A 22736-nucleotide genomic window follows, 5' to 3' on the forward strand; every position below is an offset into this window, starting at 1 on the left:
AGTATGTTTTAGCCAGTATTGTACTGTATTTTATCATTATTATTATGTGATTTGCTGACTTGTCTGTAGGCTGCACAACTATATGTAGGATGACAGAAAACTGGGAACTTGTGAAAAACGCATTTGGCAACACTGAGTACGTGCCAGTACTGCTAAATAATACAGTAGGACGTTGATAATTCGAAAGTCAAAAATCCGAACGCGGTCCCTAGAAGCTTTTTTACATTTTGTCTTAATGATAGCGATAAACAAACAATAGGATTGTCCGTCGGCGTTGTGTGAAGTCAGTGATTTTACAAAAGCTCATTTATATGTAATTGTTTGTCATACATATTTTTATTTTTATTTTCCCCTACAGGGCGGCTATTTGAAGCGTTCGCAACGCGATTTTGTTGCTCATGCGTACGCTTGGAATACGCTGACCACGTATTTAAATGTGGATGGCTAATCACAAACGCGAAAGCAATAAAAACGCGGAGAAAATGTCAGCTCGAGCGTATTTGGTGCGTTTCGGAACAATACACCGCCTGTTGTTTAAGAGATGTCCAAAGGCAGGAAAAACAGGAAAGACGTGTTGCCAGGCAAGGGGATTTTAACAAGAAACAGCTGCTTTGAAGATGATTTGTGCAGAGTACTGGAACTCTGCTATTATAAACCGGACTTGTCAAAAAAGACCTGGAAACCCTGCCTGGCTCACAGTATGATTTATTATTCTGGCGAAAGTAAAGTTACCAAATAGCCACCTTGGTTGCGTTCGTTCTAGAGGGTAACGCTTCGAAAACGCATTCTCAAATAGCCACAGACTTAGGCCTATATAAGTTAAGTTTTAAGTGTGAGTTACAAGAACAGTGTAATTTTATGTACGAGCAGGTTCTTCAGAAACATTAAATGTAAGTAGCTTTACGTACAGTATTGTAATTACTGTATGTACTGTATAACCACTGTATCAATAAAAGAGCATACCGTACAGTATATTTAAGCCTAAATGGCATTTTCTCGGTCATTTTCGAAAATCCGAACAATTTGAAAATCCGAACTACCTTTGGTCCCAATTAGTTGGGATTATCGACTTCCTACTGTATATAGAGCAGTATACAATCTTGCAATTTTGTAATTATGGATCAGTGGAACGGTCAGCATTGTATTTTTGCCATGAAAATTTATTCCTTTGCTTAAAAAAAAAAAAGAAAGAAAAAGCAAAGATAAATACAATTTACGCAGGTGTAGTTTAGAGTTGTGGTAGTGAGCTCCGTAGCTTAGATTTTTCCGGGAGGAGGTGCAAATATTAATATTTTGGTCCCCTAGAAAAAGTTGTTTGGGTCCTCCCACAAAATTCTAAAATAGATCCTTTCTTTCCATCTTTCTCTTACTATTTGTGGGCCGCTGGAGCCTTGGGCCCTCCCACACGCCCCTGGACTCGTTCCACATATGACTAATTAATTAAGAGGACAATATTGACAAATCTTAAAGCCACACGAATAAATATTATTTCTAGGGCTCCTAATAGTAGACTTTTTTTTTTTTTTTTTTTTTACTGAAATGGGCTCACGACTCATTTTGTTTTGTTTACCTTTTGTGTGCTGTTTTTTTTATGTAATGTAATGAACCTGTTTGATGCTTCATTTATAAATTCATGTTTGTATCTTATACGAAGTAAGAAAATTTTGTCTTAAAGTGAGCTTCCCTCGAACTTCGGGTGGCTTCCCTGGGGAAGCAGTTGTCCTCTTTCCCCCCAAGTTACGGCCCTGGTAGTGTTATCTACAAACATGCGATGACATCGTGATAAAACAATATATCGGCTAAGAAAAAGAACACAAACGATGAATTGAAACAAAGAATTCAAGACGAAATTCATGACATTGTTCCTGAGACTTTACATCGAACAATGGGGAAGTTCAACACTATGACTACTTTTTTCTTTCTTTCTTTCTTTTTCTTTTTTCTTTTTGTTAAAAAAAAGCATTGTGGATTACTGTACCTGAAATGGCAACTTATGATTTTTTTTTTGTCAATATATGTTATCTATCTGACATCTCATGTTCTTTTTTAAGTTCCTTTTTTTATGCGTCACTCTTTATTATAGTGCTACCCACCATCAATAAAATTGGTTGGCATCTTTTCGATTAGCAGAGGTTGCAACTGTGATCTACGCTTCTTTTTAAAAGATCTTGTAACGAATCTGTTTGCAGATTTTGCAGAATATATTGTCTTATTGGTAGACAAACCACACCCACGAAGCTACGAGAAATTTATCTCCTCTATCCTAGACAGCGCTTCAGGTAATTGAAGTTCTTCAGAACCTGATACAAAAAACGAACTACTGAACTTGCTTTAGCTAATATCTCTTCTGCTATCGACTAAACAAGTGACGCTTTCGTTCATCAGGTGTTCAACCTTCGTGTAGTTGAGCTCACTCTTGCTCTGAGCTTGTGAGAAGCGAGATTTAAAACTTTAAAGTATGAAATACGATGTGAAATGTGAAGAAATGCCATGAACAAAGGTGTCCTTCAACCAATCTCAGCCTTAGGAGGAAATTTTACACTGATTTCGATGAGTTACAATGAGCTACTGAGAGTTCGGTTTGAAGTCATAAGGTAACATTTAAGTTTATTAATATCAGTGGCATGTGGTGAATTTTTACTTTGGGTAAGCAATCGTATGAAGCTTGTTAAAATATTTTCTGTTAACTCTAAAAATATTTAACATTTGAATTAAAACTAGTGCTACAAATAATAACTATTTCACAAGCTACTGCTGTTACACTACTCTTGATGTTACTCTACTATTAGCACTAATACTACGAGTATTATTAGTATTATTAGTACTAATACTGATGTTACAATAATAATAATACACTTAGAAAAGTTGCCTGAAACTAGAACTACTTGAAGTAAGTCTCAATCCCTCTGGCTTTCTTGACAAAATCATTGATGACCTGGTCACAGAAATTTGGATCTTTCTGTAGCCCCGAAAGTAGATCTTTTTCAATAAAGATTAGTGCTGAACATTTAAGTCTGTCCTGGATTCCCCTTACTGTATTGGTTCTATTCTAATCAATATTTTTTCTGTAAAATGTGTGAATTGCTTTATTGATTGGAGTTTGAAATTTCTTTTCAACACTGATGCTATATGAGACTGCACCAACTGTTCTATGTTTGTAAGACCGTGTGCGTGGATTTTCTCGGGGTTCTCCCGTTTCCACCCACTTTCTTCATTTCACCATTTATTTCATCACTCATCATCACCGTCTCCTTTAGCCTAACCGGCATAACCGTGGGACGTAAAACTCAAAGATTTCATTTCATTTTTTGTTCTGTTTGTATCCGAGGCAAGTATTTTTAATGGGTAAAAAGCATCGACTTTAATTTGCCATTTGGCCACAAAGAGGTACCGTCAAATGGATGGAGTCCTTATAATCACCCTGTATTTCAATATGTATTGTATTTCGTTGTAACATATGGTAATCCATATTATTAACAAATCGATTTTTTTTTTTTCGTTTCAGTGAGTTCAAGAAGTGCATCTTCAGAAATAACTAAAATCATGAGCAGAAGAGACAGCGTTGACCAACAGGAAGAAGTCCGAGTTCAAACCTTGAAAGCAGAGAGTCAAGACAGCGGTCTTGAGTCCATGTGTGGAAGAAATGATGAACTTGGTGCAGACTTCAGTGCGAAGGAAGATGGAAGCAGAGATCTAAATAGTGATACTTGTGAAGTTAATCGCAATACGAACGAAGAAAATGGGAAAGCAGTTGATGATAATTTAGTTATAAGCATAAAACACCCAGAACTTATTATTATTGAAGTGAACCATTATGGACGAAAACTCAGTAAAACTAGTGATCTGAATGATGAGGGTATTGTAGCTGAACAATATCAAAATAACTCTGATGAAGAAGATCAAATTATTACTGTTCCTAAGTCTAACGAGGAGAATTGTGCTGTTCAAGAGAGTGATTCTGATTCCAAAAGTCCTGAACTGAAATTCGAGTTTCAAGAAAGAGAAAATGGTACCACTAACATTGAAGAATTAAAGCAGAATAAGGGTCCAGAGGAACACGAAGGGAAAGAAGGTATTCGTAGGAGAAAACAAGAAAGTAGCGCTGAGAGAAACAACAATAAACAGACAAAAGACAATGAAGGTTGTATATGTGAATTTGAAGATGGGCCACAAAACAGTGTTGAAAGGACTAGCGTTACAACTACTAAAAAATTGGACAAAGGACCAGAACCAGTATATCCTGTGAAAATCAAGAAACCTCTGATCGACTCTGTTAATATGAAAAGGCAAATGGGCCTTATTAGTGGAATTTCAATCATCGCTGGAACTATGATTGGTAAGCACCTTACGTTTTAATTTTATAACTCTTCTATACGTTTCAGGGGCGTCATTTGGGGAGGAAAGAGAGGGCCAATTGTCTCCTCCCTGAGTTTGAAACACACACTTTATAATAAACTGTATACTAATAAAAAAAATGTGAAATTTTTATGTTGGGGGACAATCTTGCCGCCTTTCTCCCCTTGGCAAAATCCAAAATGACGCCACTGTTCGTTCGAAGAAACTATCTTTATGTGTCCAGGATATAGCGCTTAGACCTACACAGTAATGCGAGGTGGAGGGAGTTGTGTTAAAAAAAAAAAAAAGTGTGATTCAAAAAGAATGTTCGACATATAGAATATTCAATTACTGTCTTTTTACTGTCTCGAACAAACTTCGAAGAAAGCTCAAAATTAAACTACTCTTTGTGGGTTTTTCATTTGAAGTGTCATAAGTTATAGTGTAGGTTTTTATTGAAATATTTATTTCTGAGATATGAACAAAATCATCTGAGTAATTTTTGAGAAAATTGTCTGAACAAACTCATCCCTAAGAATAAACAGTTCCCAGGAGAAATGACATACGGCACATTATGAAATGTGAACAAAATTATCTAAGCATGTTTTGAGAATAATGTCCGACAAATCTCAACTTCAAGCATAAAATACACATTACAAGGTTTCCCAGAATAAATCATAGAGTTGTTATTGAAATATTTGTTTCGGTTGAGTAGATTTTGAGAAAATCGCTTTGGGAAGCGGCTTATGCAACACTATACTCTGTTGTTAATGATATGAATAAAATCACCTGTACTATTCCTTTTGGAATTTTTCAGGAGAAATTGATTAAGCCATATTATAGAGTTATTAATGAAATATCCTCAAAACTCCTTATTAGCTTTTTCGAGATTCATAGTTTCAACATTTGAGGGAAAATAATTATAACCAATTTTTGCACTCGCGGATAAGAATTTTCATTAGTCGTGGATCAAATGTATCTCAAACTCATTCATTGCTACCGATACATAGGTACATATTTCATTTTTTTAAAACGGAAAGTAAACAAAACCCTTGCTTCCTATGAACTTACGATGTACTATGTTATTAAAACGCAATTGTCTTTACACTTGACGCCGTCTATATTGATGGTGCATTCGAGTGTCGGCGGTTACCGTGCCGTTTTGTTATTTGATAAAAACCGCCTTTGTTTTGTGTCTTGTCAGTTGTCACACTACTTTCAAGGAATTCGCGCGTATTTTCTCAGCTTCTTCTTTATAATTTATAGATTGTAAACGTTATAACGTCGAATAAAAGTGAATGGAAAATAGTTTGCATCAGAGAAAAATGTTTCGCTGCTTAAGATTAAAATGGAAATTCTTTCTTCTTTACATCTTAATAAGGTATTTGTATCCATATCGCTACTTCAATATCAACGAATCAACTAATAAAAGTATCAACGAATCTCAAAACGAAATCAATTAATTCCATAGCTTTGACTTCACTATAAGCAAAAACTGCGTGGTCTAGCAATTGAAATAAAAGTTACGAACCACCGCACTAAATTTTCTCGCTTCAATTTTTAAACTAAATCATGTTATATGGCAGTTTCTAATTATTATTGTGAAGTTAATTTAGGTTTATTAGTAGTTTGATTAGTAGCGAAGTGACTCAGATCAACATACGTATGAAGCAGGCCTAGTCAAAGTTGAAACACACTATATATATAGAAAGAACATATTCTCCATATTGGAGACTTCAGCATTGTGTTGGTCGTAGCCAATCTACCGGTGTGCCAATTTCCGGGTGTAGATGAAATTTCGGCTGAGTTAATTTTAGCTGGAGGCGAAAAATTGTGGAACAAGATACACAAACTCATTCTCCTTATCTGGAACAAGGAAGAATTGCCACAAGAGTGGAAAGAATCAATCATTGTTCCAATTCACAAGAAAGGCGACAAAACTGACTGTAATAATTATCGAGGCATTTCTCTTCTGTCAACATCCTATAAAATCCTTTCAAATATTCTATTAGCAAGACTGACCCCATACGCAGATGAAATTATTGGAGATTATCAGTGCGGATTTAGACGAAATCGATCAACTATCGACCAAATATTTAGCATTCGCCAAATACTCGAAAAAAAAGTGGGAATACAATACCCCGGTGCATCAACTATTTATTGATTTTAGAAAAGCGTACGACTCGGTTAGGAGAGAAACATTATACAACGTTCTTACAGAACTTGGAATACCGAGAAAGCCAATTAGATTAATTAAGATATGTTTAAATGAATCCCAAAGTAAAGTCCGGGTAGGAAAATTTTTGTCTACGAGCTTTCACGTCGAAAATGGCCTGAAACAAGGAGATGCGTTATCGCCATTATTATTTAACTTTGTTCTGGAATACGCTATAAGGAAAATCAAAGATAGCAACCAGGGCCTACAGTTGAACGGTATTCACCAGGTTATGGCATATGCTGATGATGTAAATTTAATAGGGGATGATAGGAGAACAATAGAAAGAAATGCAGAGATCTTATTAAACGCTTGCAGGGACATGGGTTTAGAAGTAAATGCAGAGAAAACTAAATACATGGAAGTGCGTCGGGACCGTAATACAGCAAATTATACATGCGTTAAAATATTAAATAATACTTAGTTTCAAATATCTAGAGTCAATATTATCAGAGGAAAATCATATCCACGAAGAAATTAAATGTCGACTAAAAGCAGGGAATTCGTGTTACTATTCGGTTCAAAATCTCTTGTCGTTGCGAATTCTCTCAAGGAATTTGAAGCTTAAAATATACAAAACGATAATCATGCCTGTTGTTTTGTATGGCTGCGAAAAATGGTCACTTACTCTGAGGGAAGAACATAGACTGAAAGTATTTGAGAACAAGATCCTGAGACGAATATTCGGACCCAAGAGGAACGGGAATGGGGAATGGCGGAAACTTCATAACGAGGAACTACAAAATTTATATGGTTTACCCAACATTGTTAGGGTCGTCAAGTCTAGGAGGCTTAGGTGGGCGGGTCATGTAGCTAGAATGGAATAAAGTAGAAACGCTTTCAAAGTCTTGACTGGAAGACCAATCGGAAAACGACCATTAGAAAGACCTAGACGCAGATGGGAGGACAATATTAAGATGGATCTCGCAGAGATTGGAATACAAAGTAGAAACTGGATGCAGTTAGCTAAGGATAGAAGTCAGTGGAGAGCTTTTGTGAACGCGGCATTGAACCTCCGGGTTCCACAGGCCATAGAGTTATATATATATATATATATATATATATATATACATCCGGAATAGGTATGAGGGGAAAAGTTGTATACCAATACACTCTGTGCATACAAAACCGAACCTATGACGTGACCAATAAAGAGAACACAATATAAAAGAAATAAACGCAGTACTATTTATCCTGATGTCAAGAATTGTACCACATTCTCTGTAAAATGAAGCAAGCGTTTCAATAGGTATCACGCATATTGTTTCGTGACATATTTAGAAGGAAATTGGGGATAAGTCGCAAAAATGTCAGTGTGCGAATTAAAGGACACTTTAAGAGAGGATAAAGTACACATCCGAGAAATTTAACATGGGGAAGTGCAAAACTTATGGGAGACATCCAATTCTTCAGAGGGGTATTTTCCCCCTCATCCTTCCTGGTAAGTCGCACACTGGCACACAATTAAAATATACTTTGAAAAATACTATGAGGGATACGAATAGGAGATATCCTTAAAGAAGGGAGAATATATCGCATGACTCAGTAAAAATGGAATAGAGAACAAAAGGGCATGGGTGGGGGTGTTGGTGGATAACGTGGGTTTATATCCCAATACAACTGTAGCACAGTTACTGTTTAAAACGCTTGCTTCATTCTACAGAGAATATGGTACAAATCTTGATATCAGGATAAATACTACTGCGTTATGTTTTTTCTATGATGTTCTCTTTATTGGTCAGGTCATAGCCGGTTTTGCATGTACAGAGCTTATTAGTAGTATATGGTATACAACCTTTCCCCTCATACCTATTCCGTCTATTAAAACAAAACTTGGTACACTCATTTCTTATCACCGATAGTAATTTTCGAGATAAATTTTGATTGTGCTTTTACCCGGGGCCACTCCAGAGGGGGTCAAAGTTGATGAGAGGGATTTTTGAGCGAATTTTCCCGACATCCTTCCAATTTTCCCTGTTCAAGTATGTTAGGGGCCCCAATACATAGCACCTCTGGAAAGCTTGTTTCATGCTAAAGAGAATGAGCTATAAACCATGACTTTCCAATGAACCGTGTTGATGCAATAGCTATTTCATTGCGAGTCTACGATTTTGTTTATATTAACAAGTTAATGGGCCCCAAAAACTCACTCCGTTGTCCATGGCACCTAATTTTTTGTGCATGAACATATCTTTGTTATGTTTATTGAATGGACTAAGTTTGATTCGGATGTCCGAATGACAGGTTCATGTCCGTTCCTTGTAAGGATGCTGTAGTATCACAAAATAATAATAATAATAATAATAATAATAATAATAATAATAATAATTATTATTATTATTATTATTATTATTATTATTATTATTATTATTATTATTATTATTATTATTATTATTATTATTATAAAACAAAATAAAATAAAATAAAAACGTTTCAATTCTCTTCAACACTAATAACGCAAATGTGTCAGACTGAACAATGCTCATGCAAAGTACCTTAGTGTCGGATACTACGATTATGATGATATGACGCATTTCGAATAGGTAAGAACAAAGTTAAATTGATTGAAAATTTGGGAAGAGGGATATAGATTACTGTACTGCTTAACATGACATAAGAACGCTTTGGGAAAGTTCTTAAAATATTTCTTTCCTTTGCTTCCGTAACATTACAGCAATAGCTTCGGTAGTTGTAATTATAAGAAATGTTCGCCATTACACAATTTTAAGCAGTGTTGCAAACTTTACCAATGTGTTTCATATCTCCGGAAAGATTTGAAATATCAAATTCTTGTAAACGGCAATATGATTTTTACGCTTATTGAAAAGTGTCTACTTGATTGGCTGTGATACTTATGAATGGAGTTTTCCGATTAAAGACGTTCGAAGAAAATCACAATTTCAACCCCTTTGTTCCTACTAAGGTGCTGTGAGTGTGTATTGTCGCGCCTGCATCATTTGTATAATACTGTTGTAGAGGTCTGCAAAGTTTGGAAGTTTGTGATTCTGTAGTGACCTTAGTTTGTAACCCTAAATAATTAATGTGATGTTGTAAATTTTCGTTTAACGTGTAAATTTCAAATATATGATTCGATGACGCAATGCCATTCGAAAAATAATACAACTTTACATTGGATTGGCAACAGTGTTATTTTGGTGATATTGCAGAGTGTGTCAAACGCTTTCTATTTTTGATATTTGCATCATACGAAATGTCAGTGGCTTTTTTCTCATGAGTTTAAAAAGAAGGCGTTTCAACATCCACCTTTAGAGTCCCACCCTATACAGAATTAGATCTATATAATTGTAATGACAGGTTGCAATGAATGTAGTTCTATTGCAATAATTTACAATTAACAAAATAATAATAATAATAATAATTAAAGCTTCATTTCTTACTGCTAAGTTATGCATTGAGGTTGGTCAGTTTTACCTACCTATCTCGTTCTCCTTGAACTTGAGGTAGGGCTTTAAAAACATGCTATACTAGTTTTCTACTTTTTGTTGATGCAACACATGAGATAAAGCACGTTGTTCCGCGTCTCTCCTCATGAACATGATCCTACCTAACGACTTAAAATTTGACGTCAGCAATAGTTCGGGGAAAGGGGGGCTATCTTACAGGCCCAATTGTAATTCAGTTTCTTTTTCTTTTCTTTTCTTTCTTTTTTTCTTTTTCTTTTTCTTTTTCTTTTTCTTTTCTTTCTTTTTTTTTTTTGTATTACAGATGTCATGTTAGATGAAGGAAGTTAAATTATGATGTTGAAATAAAACATGCTTTGAATATTAACTTATTTTCTTAATCTCATAAATTTATCAACCTATTTCGAAATATAGCTAAAAAGTTAAACGAGATTTGTTTTTTTAAATGCAGGAAGATATATGTAGTAGCTTAGAACTACATACTGTAGTTCATGCTGTCATATATGTTTTGATTATGTTAATATAGCTAATATCTAAGTTCTTGAATTAGCTAACTGCAAGTAAGATACAGTTTTAAACGAACCGAAGGTAATTTTGAGTTACTAAAATGTGATTTTAACAGGACATTTTTCTAATAGAATAAAGTTTAAGTATCTTAAGGAATATGAATAATTAGCCCTGGATAAAGACTAACAATTCTGTGTTCCTTTTGTCTAAAATGCACGATATTGGTTTGTTTCATACACCAATTCGTGAAATACAATACAATATTTCTTCATGGTCACTATAATTGTATGGTTTTGTCATATACATAGTGGATGAATAATATCCATTAAACTCTACTTCACATTTAACATTTATATATGTTCTAGAATACCGTAGTGGGGATTTCCAAATATTATTTCAAGATAAAGACTTTTTTCTGTAGGTTCTGGAATCTTTGTGACAACAGGAGCAGTATTGGATCGTGCAGGATCTGTTCCAGCAGCTTTTCTTGTTTGGATCGGATGTGCATTGGTCTCCATGCTCGGTGAGTAACTTCAAGAAAGAAAAAAGTAAAATACTTAGTCTGATAGAAGAAAATTTGATATTTCTCTGTATGCTATTCTCGTAGATTTAATCCTACTTCCTACTAATACAGGAAACCTTTGCTGTTAGTTGAAGTTATAAATCAACACGTATAATCTGGTACTTAAAAGTGAATTTTTTACATAATAGTCTATATAAATAAACAATGTGTTTCAACAAAATTAAAAGTATCTACTGTTATTGGAATGAAAAGATGCATTTTAAGAACCTTAAAAATTCGTTTTCCTCTTACTTTCCCGGAAACTACAGACGAGAATTTACTCTCATGCATCTCATTTTGCTAAGTTCGTTATGATCCTGGACAATATTGTATGAAAACAAAAATTAAGCTTTAATCATGATTTTGGACTTATATCATTAAGGGAGCGCGGCGGTAGTTCAGTAGTAAAGCGTTCGACTCGTGCGTGGGATCATTGCTTCGATCCCAGCTCGCTTTAAGTAAACTTTGTGATGGACAAGCACCGCGTGCGTGGATTTCTCGGGGTTCTCCCGTTTCCTCCTACTTTATTCATTCCACTATTTAATTCGTTTCTCATTACCGCCTTCTTTAGCCTACCGGTATAATCGTGGGACGTAAAATTGAAATATTTCAGTTGTATTTCATTAACAATACTGTGTATTGGTATTTTTCTATTAGCATAAAGAAAAACTTGATGACGGATTAGTTCATTATCAGTTTCATCTTATTAAATAGTGTGGTTATTGAAATGAAATGAAATGAAATCTGAGTTTTACGTCCCACGCGTATGCCGGCTAGGCTAAAGGAGACTTTGATTATGAGAAATGAATGAAATGGTGGAATGAATAAAGTGGGAGAAAACGGGAGAACCCTCGAGAAAACCCACGCACACGGTGTTTCGCTACCACGAAGCTTACTTGACGCGAGCTGGGATAGAACCAAGGTCCCCATGCACCAGAAGTGAACACTCTACCATTGAGCCACCGCGACCCCAGTGTGGTTAGGCTATTATACGATATAAATTTTTAGGTTTACGAAAATTAGTTTTTCTCTATTACCTTGAAAACTGCTCATTACGATTTCCACTCACCCGTAGGCTATCTATTTGCTCAGTTGGATTAGATCTACCGATTGATATGATATACGTTCCATGTTTGGACATTTCCCCAGTTAAAGACTAATAACATTGTAGAATTTAAAAATATGAAGAGAAAGAAGATATCAGAGTTCTCCCAGATATGTCAATGGGAATTCAGGAAGGTCTCGAACTTACACCTTTTTTTCTTTTCGCTCGTACGCGCACTCACACAAATATTCAGAAACTACATCTGTCGCCAAGAAATCGATCACACTAGACATGCACACTGGTTCCAAAAGTTTTCCCGTTGTAGCGGTCCAACCCTTCGTTCTACTCTAGGAGTGTCGAAAGTTCTCACGCAACCAGCTGAAAAAAACACGTGAACAGCAAACGTGCATGTTAACAGATTGAATTACTAAAGTTCTAGTTTGCTTCTGTATCATGGATGAAACAAAATATTTCTTTTCCTCATGAAAATCTAAAAACGAATTTCAATCGGGTTGAGCATCATTTTATGGTTTATTTTACAATTAATTTAACATTGTATTTTCTTACATTTGGTGGTACACATAACATCTCTACGACACTTAAAAGATACGGTGAGAATGTATTAGAATGTACAGTATACAATAATTTAGTAACTGTTGTCTGGAGGAAATTTTCCATATAGAATATACGATAATACTACTTCTCAAAAATCTACCTGACTTAATGTCTCCTTCATATACAGGAAAGTGAGAGGACGCAATGCTGTAATTGCTTCTGCGAAAGTGAAAAACAGTGTGAGAAAAATTTGCCTTCTTGTAAAGCTCCGTCTTATAGAAGAATTTATACCAAAGAAAAGTTAAAAACATTTTTACAAGCAAGATATCATGTAACACATTAACTCACCAAGGAAAATATAGTAACTAAGCCTATGATTTTGCATAATTAATTCTATGACTTAGGACTGACAAATATTCATTGCTGCAGAAACAAAAGTTCGCTAATATATCCTTACTATACCAAATTAATCCAGTCGAAATTCTTATTACTTACTAAGTCCGTCAAGAACATGTATTCCCAATTTAATAGATGGTACTTACGTATTGCTCTCAAAGTTGAATTATCATTAGCCTACAATATGTAATATGGTGTTTCGTCAACAGATATCGGTACAATTTTCGCATGACTAATATATAACGTATGGTTAGCGCTCCCAGATGCTCCAGTTTTAGCCGAGATAGTCCTGGATTTACATAATCTGTTCCCTCAAAATTATCCGAAACTCCGAATGTCACGGTTTTTATCCAAAATAAACAGTAAGTTAATATCATTCGTGCGATATTTTTTTAAAATCGCTTTTGTTAGTTATCGATATTCTGCTAATAGGAATAATCTACTCCCAGTCACTCATTTTTGGTAAAGGGGCCGCGGTGGCTCAGTGGTAGAGCGTTCACCTCTGGTGCTAGGGGTCCCGGGTTCGATCCCAGCCCCCGCCAAGTGAAATTTGTGGTAGACAAACACCGTGTGCGTGGGTTTTCTCGGGGTTCTCCCGTTTCCTCCCACTCTCTTCATTCCACCATTTCATTCATTACTCATCATCACCGTCTCCTTTAGCCTAACCGGCATAATCGTGGGACGTAAAACTCAAAGATTTCATTTCATTTCATTTTCATTTTTGGTAAGTGATGATCTATTATTTAATTAATTTTGATTTTCTATCAGCTAAGAACCAAGCGCATATCTATAATTATAGTGATCATTTTCATAAGGTATCACGTTCTTTAGTGTAAATTTGCATAGTATGCTCCAATCTTTGAGTCTAAATACCTGAGAGCTCTACGTATGGCGAATGACAGTGAAACAAAATGGCCGGCGCACGCTTGAGTACGAGGTCTTCCGAATCTTTCCCTTGTTCATATCACAAATGGTACCATGCGTCTGAAATTCGTCAAAAAGCCGTGCAATTAACAAGTGTGTAAGATTGTTACTCAAGGGACTATATACTCCGTGCAAGTTTCTCTTATGAGAGACGTCCTGCCCTTCTTATATCTTATGTTCTGGTGTTGCATGTTACGTAACTGTCTCCTAAACGACCAACTTTTACATTCATATAACTCTACGAACAATACTATATTCTTATTGATTTTCAATTTTAACTTTCTCTGTGTTAATCGCAACGATAAGAGTTTCTTTCTTTGAATAAGTAGCCATGAATCTACTTATAATGATTCAACGACTTAGCGTTTGTCCTTCTGGTAGGACGATGTTATAGCCCTGCTAGTAGCGAAGAAACACAAATTTCATTGCATTGACAAATTTCCATAAATATTCGTATTTGTTAAGAAACCTAAAACCATTTACCATTCCTATTTTTACAAATTTTACTATTGTCTCCGCATGTACCGCACAATTTCAGAGCTTGAACCAGACGTCATTCGAGAAAAAAATATTTCGATCTGTAAGAAATACTAGTTGTACGAAGCCTGGTAATGCTTTTGAAGGTGTTCATGTTGCCTGGTCTATAAACTAATTGACAACTGATTAAAATGTGTATCCTTGAAATGAGATCGGTAAGTCTTACCTCTTTGGGGGTGGCGCTGATAACTACGAGAAGCAGGTGGAAGAATGGCGTAGCCTCTTACGTAGGGTCAAGTATGACTGAGTGGTTAGCTAAAACGATTTTCAGTAAAGAAGCAAATCTTCTGGTAGAAGTCACGATAAGATATGTGTACCCTTAAAATGGAATTTACTCATATAATATGATCACATTAAAAAGAAAGAAAAAATCTTCGAACGTAGACCAAATTTAACTTTATGGAGATTCGAAAAATAAATATTTATATAATCTCCACACTATGTGTTTACAGTGTAAAGTAAGTTTTGACTCTACAGTTGTCTAGTAGATACGTAACGACTTCGACCATACCAATTTTTAATTAAAAATGAACTTTATTTAAGAAGTAAAATCTGTTACAGTTTGAAACGTGTTTGAACAGGTACTATTTCCAAAATTTGAAGTACAACAGTAAAAGATAATTACATAACAAATAAAGCTAAATTTTTGATTAAAAACAAATCTAGTTTCAGATTTTTAAGTTTAAAAGGAATTACTGTCAATTCAAAGAGATTCTATTCGATATCTGATGATAATTTTGTTCGAGATATCACCTCATTGATCGTAATTAATTTATAGTGTTTCTAAGTACATTGAACAAAACATCCTTTACGAGTATTAAGATATTATCTTGAGTTTAATTATCTCATGTACTTCACGTGCATCGTCTGAGTACATGTGGTTTTCACGTGGTATTGAACAATAAATAATACTGATATTAAAATAAAACATTATAGAATAGAGTGGGGCTTAGTTTTTAAATACTCATATCTCGGCTGTAAAGAATACCAGAAACTTTTAATTTACGCCTGATAATCTATAAATATTCTTCTTTTAGTTTGAATATGTTCAATATTAATAATTTTTAAGGTTCTGGTTGCAGTAAACGAAGTTAACCAACGGTGAAAACGCACTTTTATCCTACCGATGAGGTGAAAATAAATATGAGAAAGGGTAAAAAATTCGCATGGAAGAACAAAAGTACAAATAGTTAATACTCTAAAGTATATTATAAAAGTGTATTAATATTAGGATATATAAAATAAAAATCATCAAAGATTATATTTAAAACTACCTTGGTTATAACATGATAATATGCGTTACCGTTTATATACGTAGAAACAGACTATGAGACCAACATTATTGACAAACTGAATATAAAAAAAGTGCTATGCTACAAGCGAAAGAAAACAATTGTTTTCATTCATTTAACAGTTATCATAAATTAAGTCGCTTCTACCTTCATAGTTGAAACAGGCTTCAGCCATAATGCTAGCAGTCTTCACAAAATTTCTAATGATCAAATCCTCAAATGGATGTTCTAAGTATACCTCTCAATATTGTGAGAATACAGGATCCTCAATTTCGGCTTCTTTCTTCTCTTTTCAATTATAGTCGGCTCCTATCACTGGCTGCACAGCATGGGCGTCTCTACCATGTTAAAATTGAGGGAGATGACTAGAATACTGGAACATTCCAATTAAATTTACATCAAAATTATGAGTAAATGGAAATCTCATTGAATTGAGAGCTATCGGGATCCTTCTCCTATCTCTATCAACATAATCATCATAATTTTCTTCCCTTACTAGTAGGCTACATGCTACAAATTTAAGAATTTCCATTCTATATTATCCTTAGGTAACTTCTTTGCCCTGACATATAAATTATACCTTTAATACTAACCATAAATTTAATCCTTCCTTGTTCTACCTTCCTTGTTTTCTATCTACCATATCCACGTCATTCAGAGTACAATTTTCTCTTCCAACAATGTTTTAACATCTTTTTAATTATATTTAACTATATTACCATTATATTTTACATTATATTTAATATATTTTTAATTATATTTCATTAATTGTACTCCATTATTCCCAATGTTCCTCATTCGTTTATTGTTCCAAGTTACACGTTAATCTCAATATACAAATTTCAAGAACCCGAATATTTTGGGAGAATAATACATTTTCCGGGGGGGGGCATTTCCAGCAACTATACACATGCAGCCTATATATCATTCAACTCGTCTTGACGAAGGAAAGCGATCGCTGCCGGAATTGATCACTTCCGGTACACGGCACCAAACAGTCAAGATGAGTTTATTTATATAGATTGCATGAGTGCAATTGCTGGAAATGCACCACCGACGGAAAGTAAAATTGGTACCGTGTATCGTACCGGAAGTGACCAATTCCAACACCGATAACTTTCTTTTGTCAAGAGGAATTTATTGACATATAGGCAGAATGTGTGCAATCGCTGGAGTTATATTATACAACACTGGCTCATTAAATTTGAAGTTCTTCAAACGTAAAATTTTAAGTGTCTCAGTTTTATAGATTTTAAATTAAAGGCGTTTTATTGCAATTGCTGCTTGCACAACCAAGCAATTAATATTTCTACATTGGAATTACAGCGCAGTTTAGATTATAATTATATCCTGTTTATTAAACGTGACTATGTTTCCATTTCTTTTGCAGGAGCTTTGGCGTACGCTGAACTAGGGACAATGATCCCATTGTCTGGAGGGGAACATGCTTACTTGATGGCATGTTTCACTGACTTGCACCCTTCTTGGGGTAGACTTCCAGCTTTCCTGTTCGATTGGCTGATAGTAGTTGTTATGAAGCCCAGCTCGTTAGCAGCTCTCAGTCTTTCTTGCTCTGAATACATAATCAATCCGATTCTTGAAGCAGCCGAAATCACCTCATGCCTTGACACGTACCACAAAGATGCCTGCAAGAAATTGATAGCTGCTGTATGTATTGGTACGTTAGATTGGTGTTGATTTAATTTATTATTATTATTATTATTATTATTATTATTATTATTATTATTATTATTATTATTATTATTATTATTATTATTATTATTATTATTATTATTATTATTATTATTATTATTATTTAATTATTATCTAAAGTAGTATGCTCTTTAAAAATATGTGCTTAACAGCTGGCAATAGAAATGTGCCTCACAGAGACAAAATCCAACTAACATATTATAATAAAATGTTTTTCAGTTCTTCTTATTTGTATTGAATACCTGCACAATGTTCATTTTTAGCCAATTAATAAATGTATATGGAAAATTATTTTTCTATTTTCTTTGGAATGAATTCTAATTTTAATGGTTTGATTTGATCGATTTTTCTTCCTTATTTTTAAAATTTCTCTTGCTTGGTGAAAATTCAATTTTATAATGTATAATCCTTATTAAATTTAATAGAAGAAAGAGGCCGCGGTGGCTCAGTGATAGAGCGTTCACCTATGGTGCATTGGGTCTTTTGTTCGATCTCAGCTTTGTGGTGGACAAACACCATGTGCGTTTGTTTCCTCGGGATTCTCTCGTTTCCTTTCACTTTCTCTATTTCACCATTTCATTCATTTCTCACCGTCTCCTGTAGCCTAGCCGGCATAACCGTGAGACATAAACCTTAACGATTTCATTTTTTTTAATAGAAGAACGTCTCAGTCTGTGTGTAACGTTCCTAATAGTCCAAAGGCATCCTATTACGTGTCGCTAGTTTAAAACTGTTAATATTTAATCGCAACTTAATAATGGAGATGTTTGGGGGAAGGTAATGGTAAACGCCACCTTAATCGAAATTGAGTAATTAGGTGGAATAAGTTGGGATTGGATCACAGAATAGTGTGTGGAAGTTGATGTTAGGAAATGTAGCTATCTCCATATGACAGAGGAAGCTTGGTTAGAAAATGGTAGCAAATGCGAAATATTGAATTTTCTTCTGCTCAATATACGGTTACTATTATTTTCATGCTTAGTGGTTTAGCTCTAACGATTATTATCATATCCCAATGAAATTTATATGTGAGCAATGGGAAAGTATATTCTTAAAAATACAAATAATCAAAATCGGTGCACCTATGTGGAAGTTATGCGTGAACATACCCACTATATATCCACTTTATAAATGGGTTGAATTGAAATATTTTTAGTCAGTTAAAAAATAGATTATTTTAGTTTCAGTTTAAGTACTTCGCAGAAGGGTAAGGGCCGTAACCATATTTAGAATTGAACATTAATATTTGAGTATTTGTACAGCAATACATTGTGACGCTTCAATTGCAAGTTAACTGGATTGTTTCAATTTAATCATTAAAATGTATAATTATGATACTGAACATGAACGGGCTTTGCTGTTCATTATGTACTGTAGGACAAGCAATGAATCGGAGCTTTTTAATTAAGGACGATTTTAACCTAAAGTGTACAGAGGTCCGGAGGCTCGGGCGCAACAACTACTTTAAATATTTATAAATATAATTTTTATATAATGCAAATTCATTTTGGATGAGGGAAGGAACATTAGGATTTGAAGAAGAAATCAGTAATAATGCCCTCATTAAAATTGCAATTCATTTCAATCATCATCTTGCTTTCCATCAGGCCACTTGTCCCAACTGACAAGCTTCCATTTGCTAATCTTTTTTCTTTCACGTACAATTTATCTGTTTCCATACCGTCAACTGTGACCACCTCCTCCCTTTTTTTCTCTTTCCTGCCACCGTATCCTCTAGGACGTCCCTTGTGATACAGTTCCTATTTAGTCAATGTCAGCAAGGGCATCATTTGTGGAGGACATGGGATAATTTCCCTCCAGAGTTTCACAAACACATGCTTTTTAATAAATTGTATACTAATATATAAATACTAACAAACAACGTGAAACTCTCATATCTGTAAGCAATGTTGTCATCCACCCTGGCAAAACCTGATAATACGCCACTGCTCAGCCAGAAATGAAATGATACAGTTAATTTCAAAGAAAACAGAAAAATAGTTTTCCATAGAAGCGAATGAGCTATAAAAATAATTACGGCGTAAGTATCTAACACAGTTGTTGTTAGATTAGAAACAAACCCAAGTACGATAACTATTATTTCTTTACATTGTTACGTTTGTTAGAAGCGTATTTAAAAAAAAAGTCGGAAACAGTTTTTATTCATTGTTTTTCTAAACCCTTTTACGTGAATTATTTTCACGTAATCGTGAAACGAAGTGTAGAAACCGTCCAAATAATGCTTTTCATTTGGAACTTTTCATTGATAGCGATAGCACCTTCGTGGCTAATCGTCAAAGTGCCTTTGACGTGGGAGTCTCGGGTTCGATTTCCTGCGGGAGCCCATGAGGTTCGGATCCTACGCTAAGTGTAGGTCCACGTCTCATATAGTCTTGCTCCTGAAAGGGACTCCAAACTGAAACTCAAATTAAAATAAAATTATTGATCGCAGAACTGGATTGTGGTGCCGATTTGGTGGCCTATCTCTCAGGCGTTGTAGTATTCCATTAAGGGGGCAGACTACTAAATATTTTTCTAAAGCTAATAATTTTTCTTTTGCCAGTTTTTCGTAAATGAAAAGAGATAATGAAATGTAACTTACCTCAATAATAGGTAATGCTATTCTACACTTAAAAATACGAACCGGAAGAATTTTCAGAGTTGCCATCCATAGAAATTACAGTGTGACCAGAATGTGAAATACCCAAAAATCTAGGTTAAGGCAACGACTAGAAAAATGAACTCAACGGTAATTGGTGACTTATCATGCTGTCTGTGTTCCTTGTTTACTACTTTTTAAATAATATTTGTATTTATTTTGTAATAAGTTATTTATTTTGTAATAACGTATGTTTTTTTTTTCAGGATTACTGATCTTCATTAACTGCTTTAGTGTGACTCTTGCAACTAGAGTGCAGGTCGTGTTTACAGCAGCCAAGCTCGCAGCTATAGCAATCATCGTTGGTGGAGGAATTTACATGCTTTCTCAAGGTACAACAAATTTTATCTTATCAAGTCTGTTAAGAAAACGTTTTTTTTCTTTTTTTCTTTTTTTCTTTTTTCTTTCTTTTTTTCTTTTTTTTTTAAGCTAGAGGATATGAACCATACGAGTAACTTCAGTTCAAGACTAGTTTTGATTTACATTTACAAATACATTTTCTACAAATATTTTAATACATTTTCTCAGAATTACAAGGTTCGGAGTACATCCTAAAATTTACTTAGTTTTTGAATTACTAACGTTTTGAAGTATTATCACCATCAAATGGAGGTTCGCTTCTCCCACCAAAATTACCATATTAATGATTTTCCGAACATTGATACTTGGAATACAATAGACCTAAGTCCAATACAGTATTCTAAGCATTTAAAATGACGTAATAAATAAATGGCAATCTGAGTCTGATAATAATTTAGGGGGGGAAATATAAGTTTTGAGCATGATTTTTTGTAAATCATCTAACTAAAAATATAACTTAATCCAAACTTAGCTGTCTTGAATAACGCGAGGTTTTTGCAATGTTAATACCGACAAATATTTTACGGATAGAATAGACTTTTATTATTAGTATACAAAAATGTATGTCATATTTTTATTCATGTAAGATATACAGGCCTACTTTTTGCATTTTATGTATAGTGTTCTAAAAATATGAAAATGATTTTTACAAAACTTCTTAAGGCAAGATTTCTTTGATAAAGCTCAATATTTCTTTCTCTTTTTTAATTTAAAGAACTTATTTTAGTGAATGTTTCTACAGAGTGTTGATCACATGCCTATATAAACTAACTTTTTTTTTTTTTTTTTGCTATGTCTATTTTTTTCTTTCCACAGCCGAGTTATTGATAATCTTTCAGCAAGCTAAACGAAGAAACATTTCGTAATAGATGAAGGGTCTAAAAATACGCCTTCCTTCCTTCCTTGTAGAGTAATACAGTGAAAAGGTCTACCTACGATAACCATCTAACGATCCAACCAACGAACCGCTCTGCCAAATGATTTCCCTGGTTTTGCTGCATGCTAACTTTACTATAGCATGAGTTTCGTTTCTTCAATACAACAATATTTTAAAAGAGTACATCTTCGTGATATATTTTAAAGTAAATCTATAACTCACATTTCTCTACTTTATATTTTATACTTTTCTTTCTCTAGGTAACAAAATTACGAATTTAAAGTACCAAATACTGAGAGAGTATTTCAAATGCAAAGTGAATTAGTCTTTTTGAGTTTGTTAGATATGTGTTTATATATAGAATAAGTAATAGATGTGAATGGAAACGCAGATAAATTAGAACAATAGGAGAGACGGGATGAATATTGAAAAATACAATAATATAAAAAATTGAGTATGATAGAGTATTGTTACTTTAGGTTGTTTTTTCGATTCCCGATAGGGGCACTAGGCCAAAAAGGTGTAAAAAAGTTTTTTGAGGTCAGCAATCCTCAATGAGGTTTTCCTCATTCCCAGCAGTCAAATGCCGGGTTGTACCTAACATATAGATCCCAGGGCGCTTTCTTCCTTCCTTTCCCCGGTTAGTGTGATCGCCGAGGGGTGTCATCTCTCATACGTGACGGCCTAACATGGCAATAGATGCCGAAAGCCCAGGAATCTAAACCCTAAACCCTAGGTTCTATAAAAAAAGACACATTACCACTTTATCTATTTATAAATCCTAATTATAAACGGGAAACATCTCCGTCTAAGAGCAACGATAAATCCTAATAGCAAACAGTGGCGCTAGTAGGTGCCGCTTCCTGCCTGATGCCAATAGATCTCGCTAACGTGCACGTACTTTTCCGATTTAAAACTGTTATGATGACTTTGAGGCGGTATATGGAAAAAGGGCATATACGCAAAAATACCATTTCGAGAAAATCACTATCAAAGTTTTCATTGTTGAATACTTAAATGCATGGTGCTTATTTCACTGGGTACCTATGATAAAAATAAACTTTGGAATTTAATGTATGGAATTATAGACATTTATACTTGCTGTGTTGAAAAAATATTTCAGAATGATGTAATCTAGAAAATACCTTATATGCCCTTTTTCCATAGATACAAATGTAATAACCAAATTACTTACATTATACAATGTTTATTACCAAATTTACATACAATAAACATGGCATCAAATTGCAAATGCTTCCAGAAGGTGAAGTCTAACGATCAAATAATTTTTCCAGCCACTCTTTGTCTTCGTCCTTCAGAAATCTGTATAGAGCTGT

At 34.4% G+C, this 22736-nt stretch overlaps 1 protein-coding gene across 1 annotated transcript in view; it reads left to right on the forward strand.

Moving 5' to 3' along the window:
* LOC145674998 (b(0,+)-type amino acid transporter 1-like) overlaps nucleotides 1-22736 on the forward strand; it is a 221889-nt gene that overhangs the window by 109347 nt on the left and 89806 nt on the right. Inside the window, exons 2-5 of the mRNA XM_081745347.1 lie at nucleotides 3506-4336; nucleotides 10901-11002; nucleotides 17181-17468; nucleotides 20369-20494. Coding sequence (XP_081601473.1) covers nucleotides 3544-4336; nucleotides 10901-11002; nucleotides 17181-17468; nucleotides 20369-20494 — 1309 coding nt within the window. The 5' untranslated portion in view covers nucleotides 3506-3543. The remainder of the gene's footprint in view (nucleotides 1-3505; nucleotides 4337-10900; nucleotides 11003-17180; nucleotides 17469-20368; nucleotides 20495-22736) is intronic.

This window comes from Thermobia domestica, chromosome 2 (genome assembly GCF_964235325.1).
Source record: "Thermobia domestica chromosome 2, izTheDome1.hap1.1, whole genome shotgun sequence".
Taxonomy (NCBI): Eukaryota; Metazoa; Arthropoda; class Insecta; order Zygentoma; family Lepismatidae; genus Thermobia; species Thermobia domestica.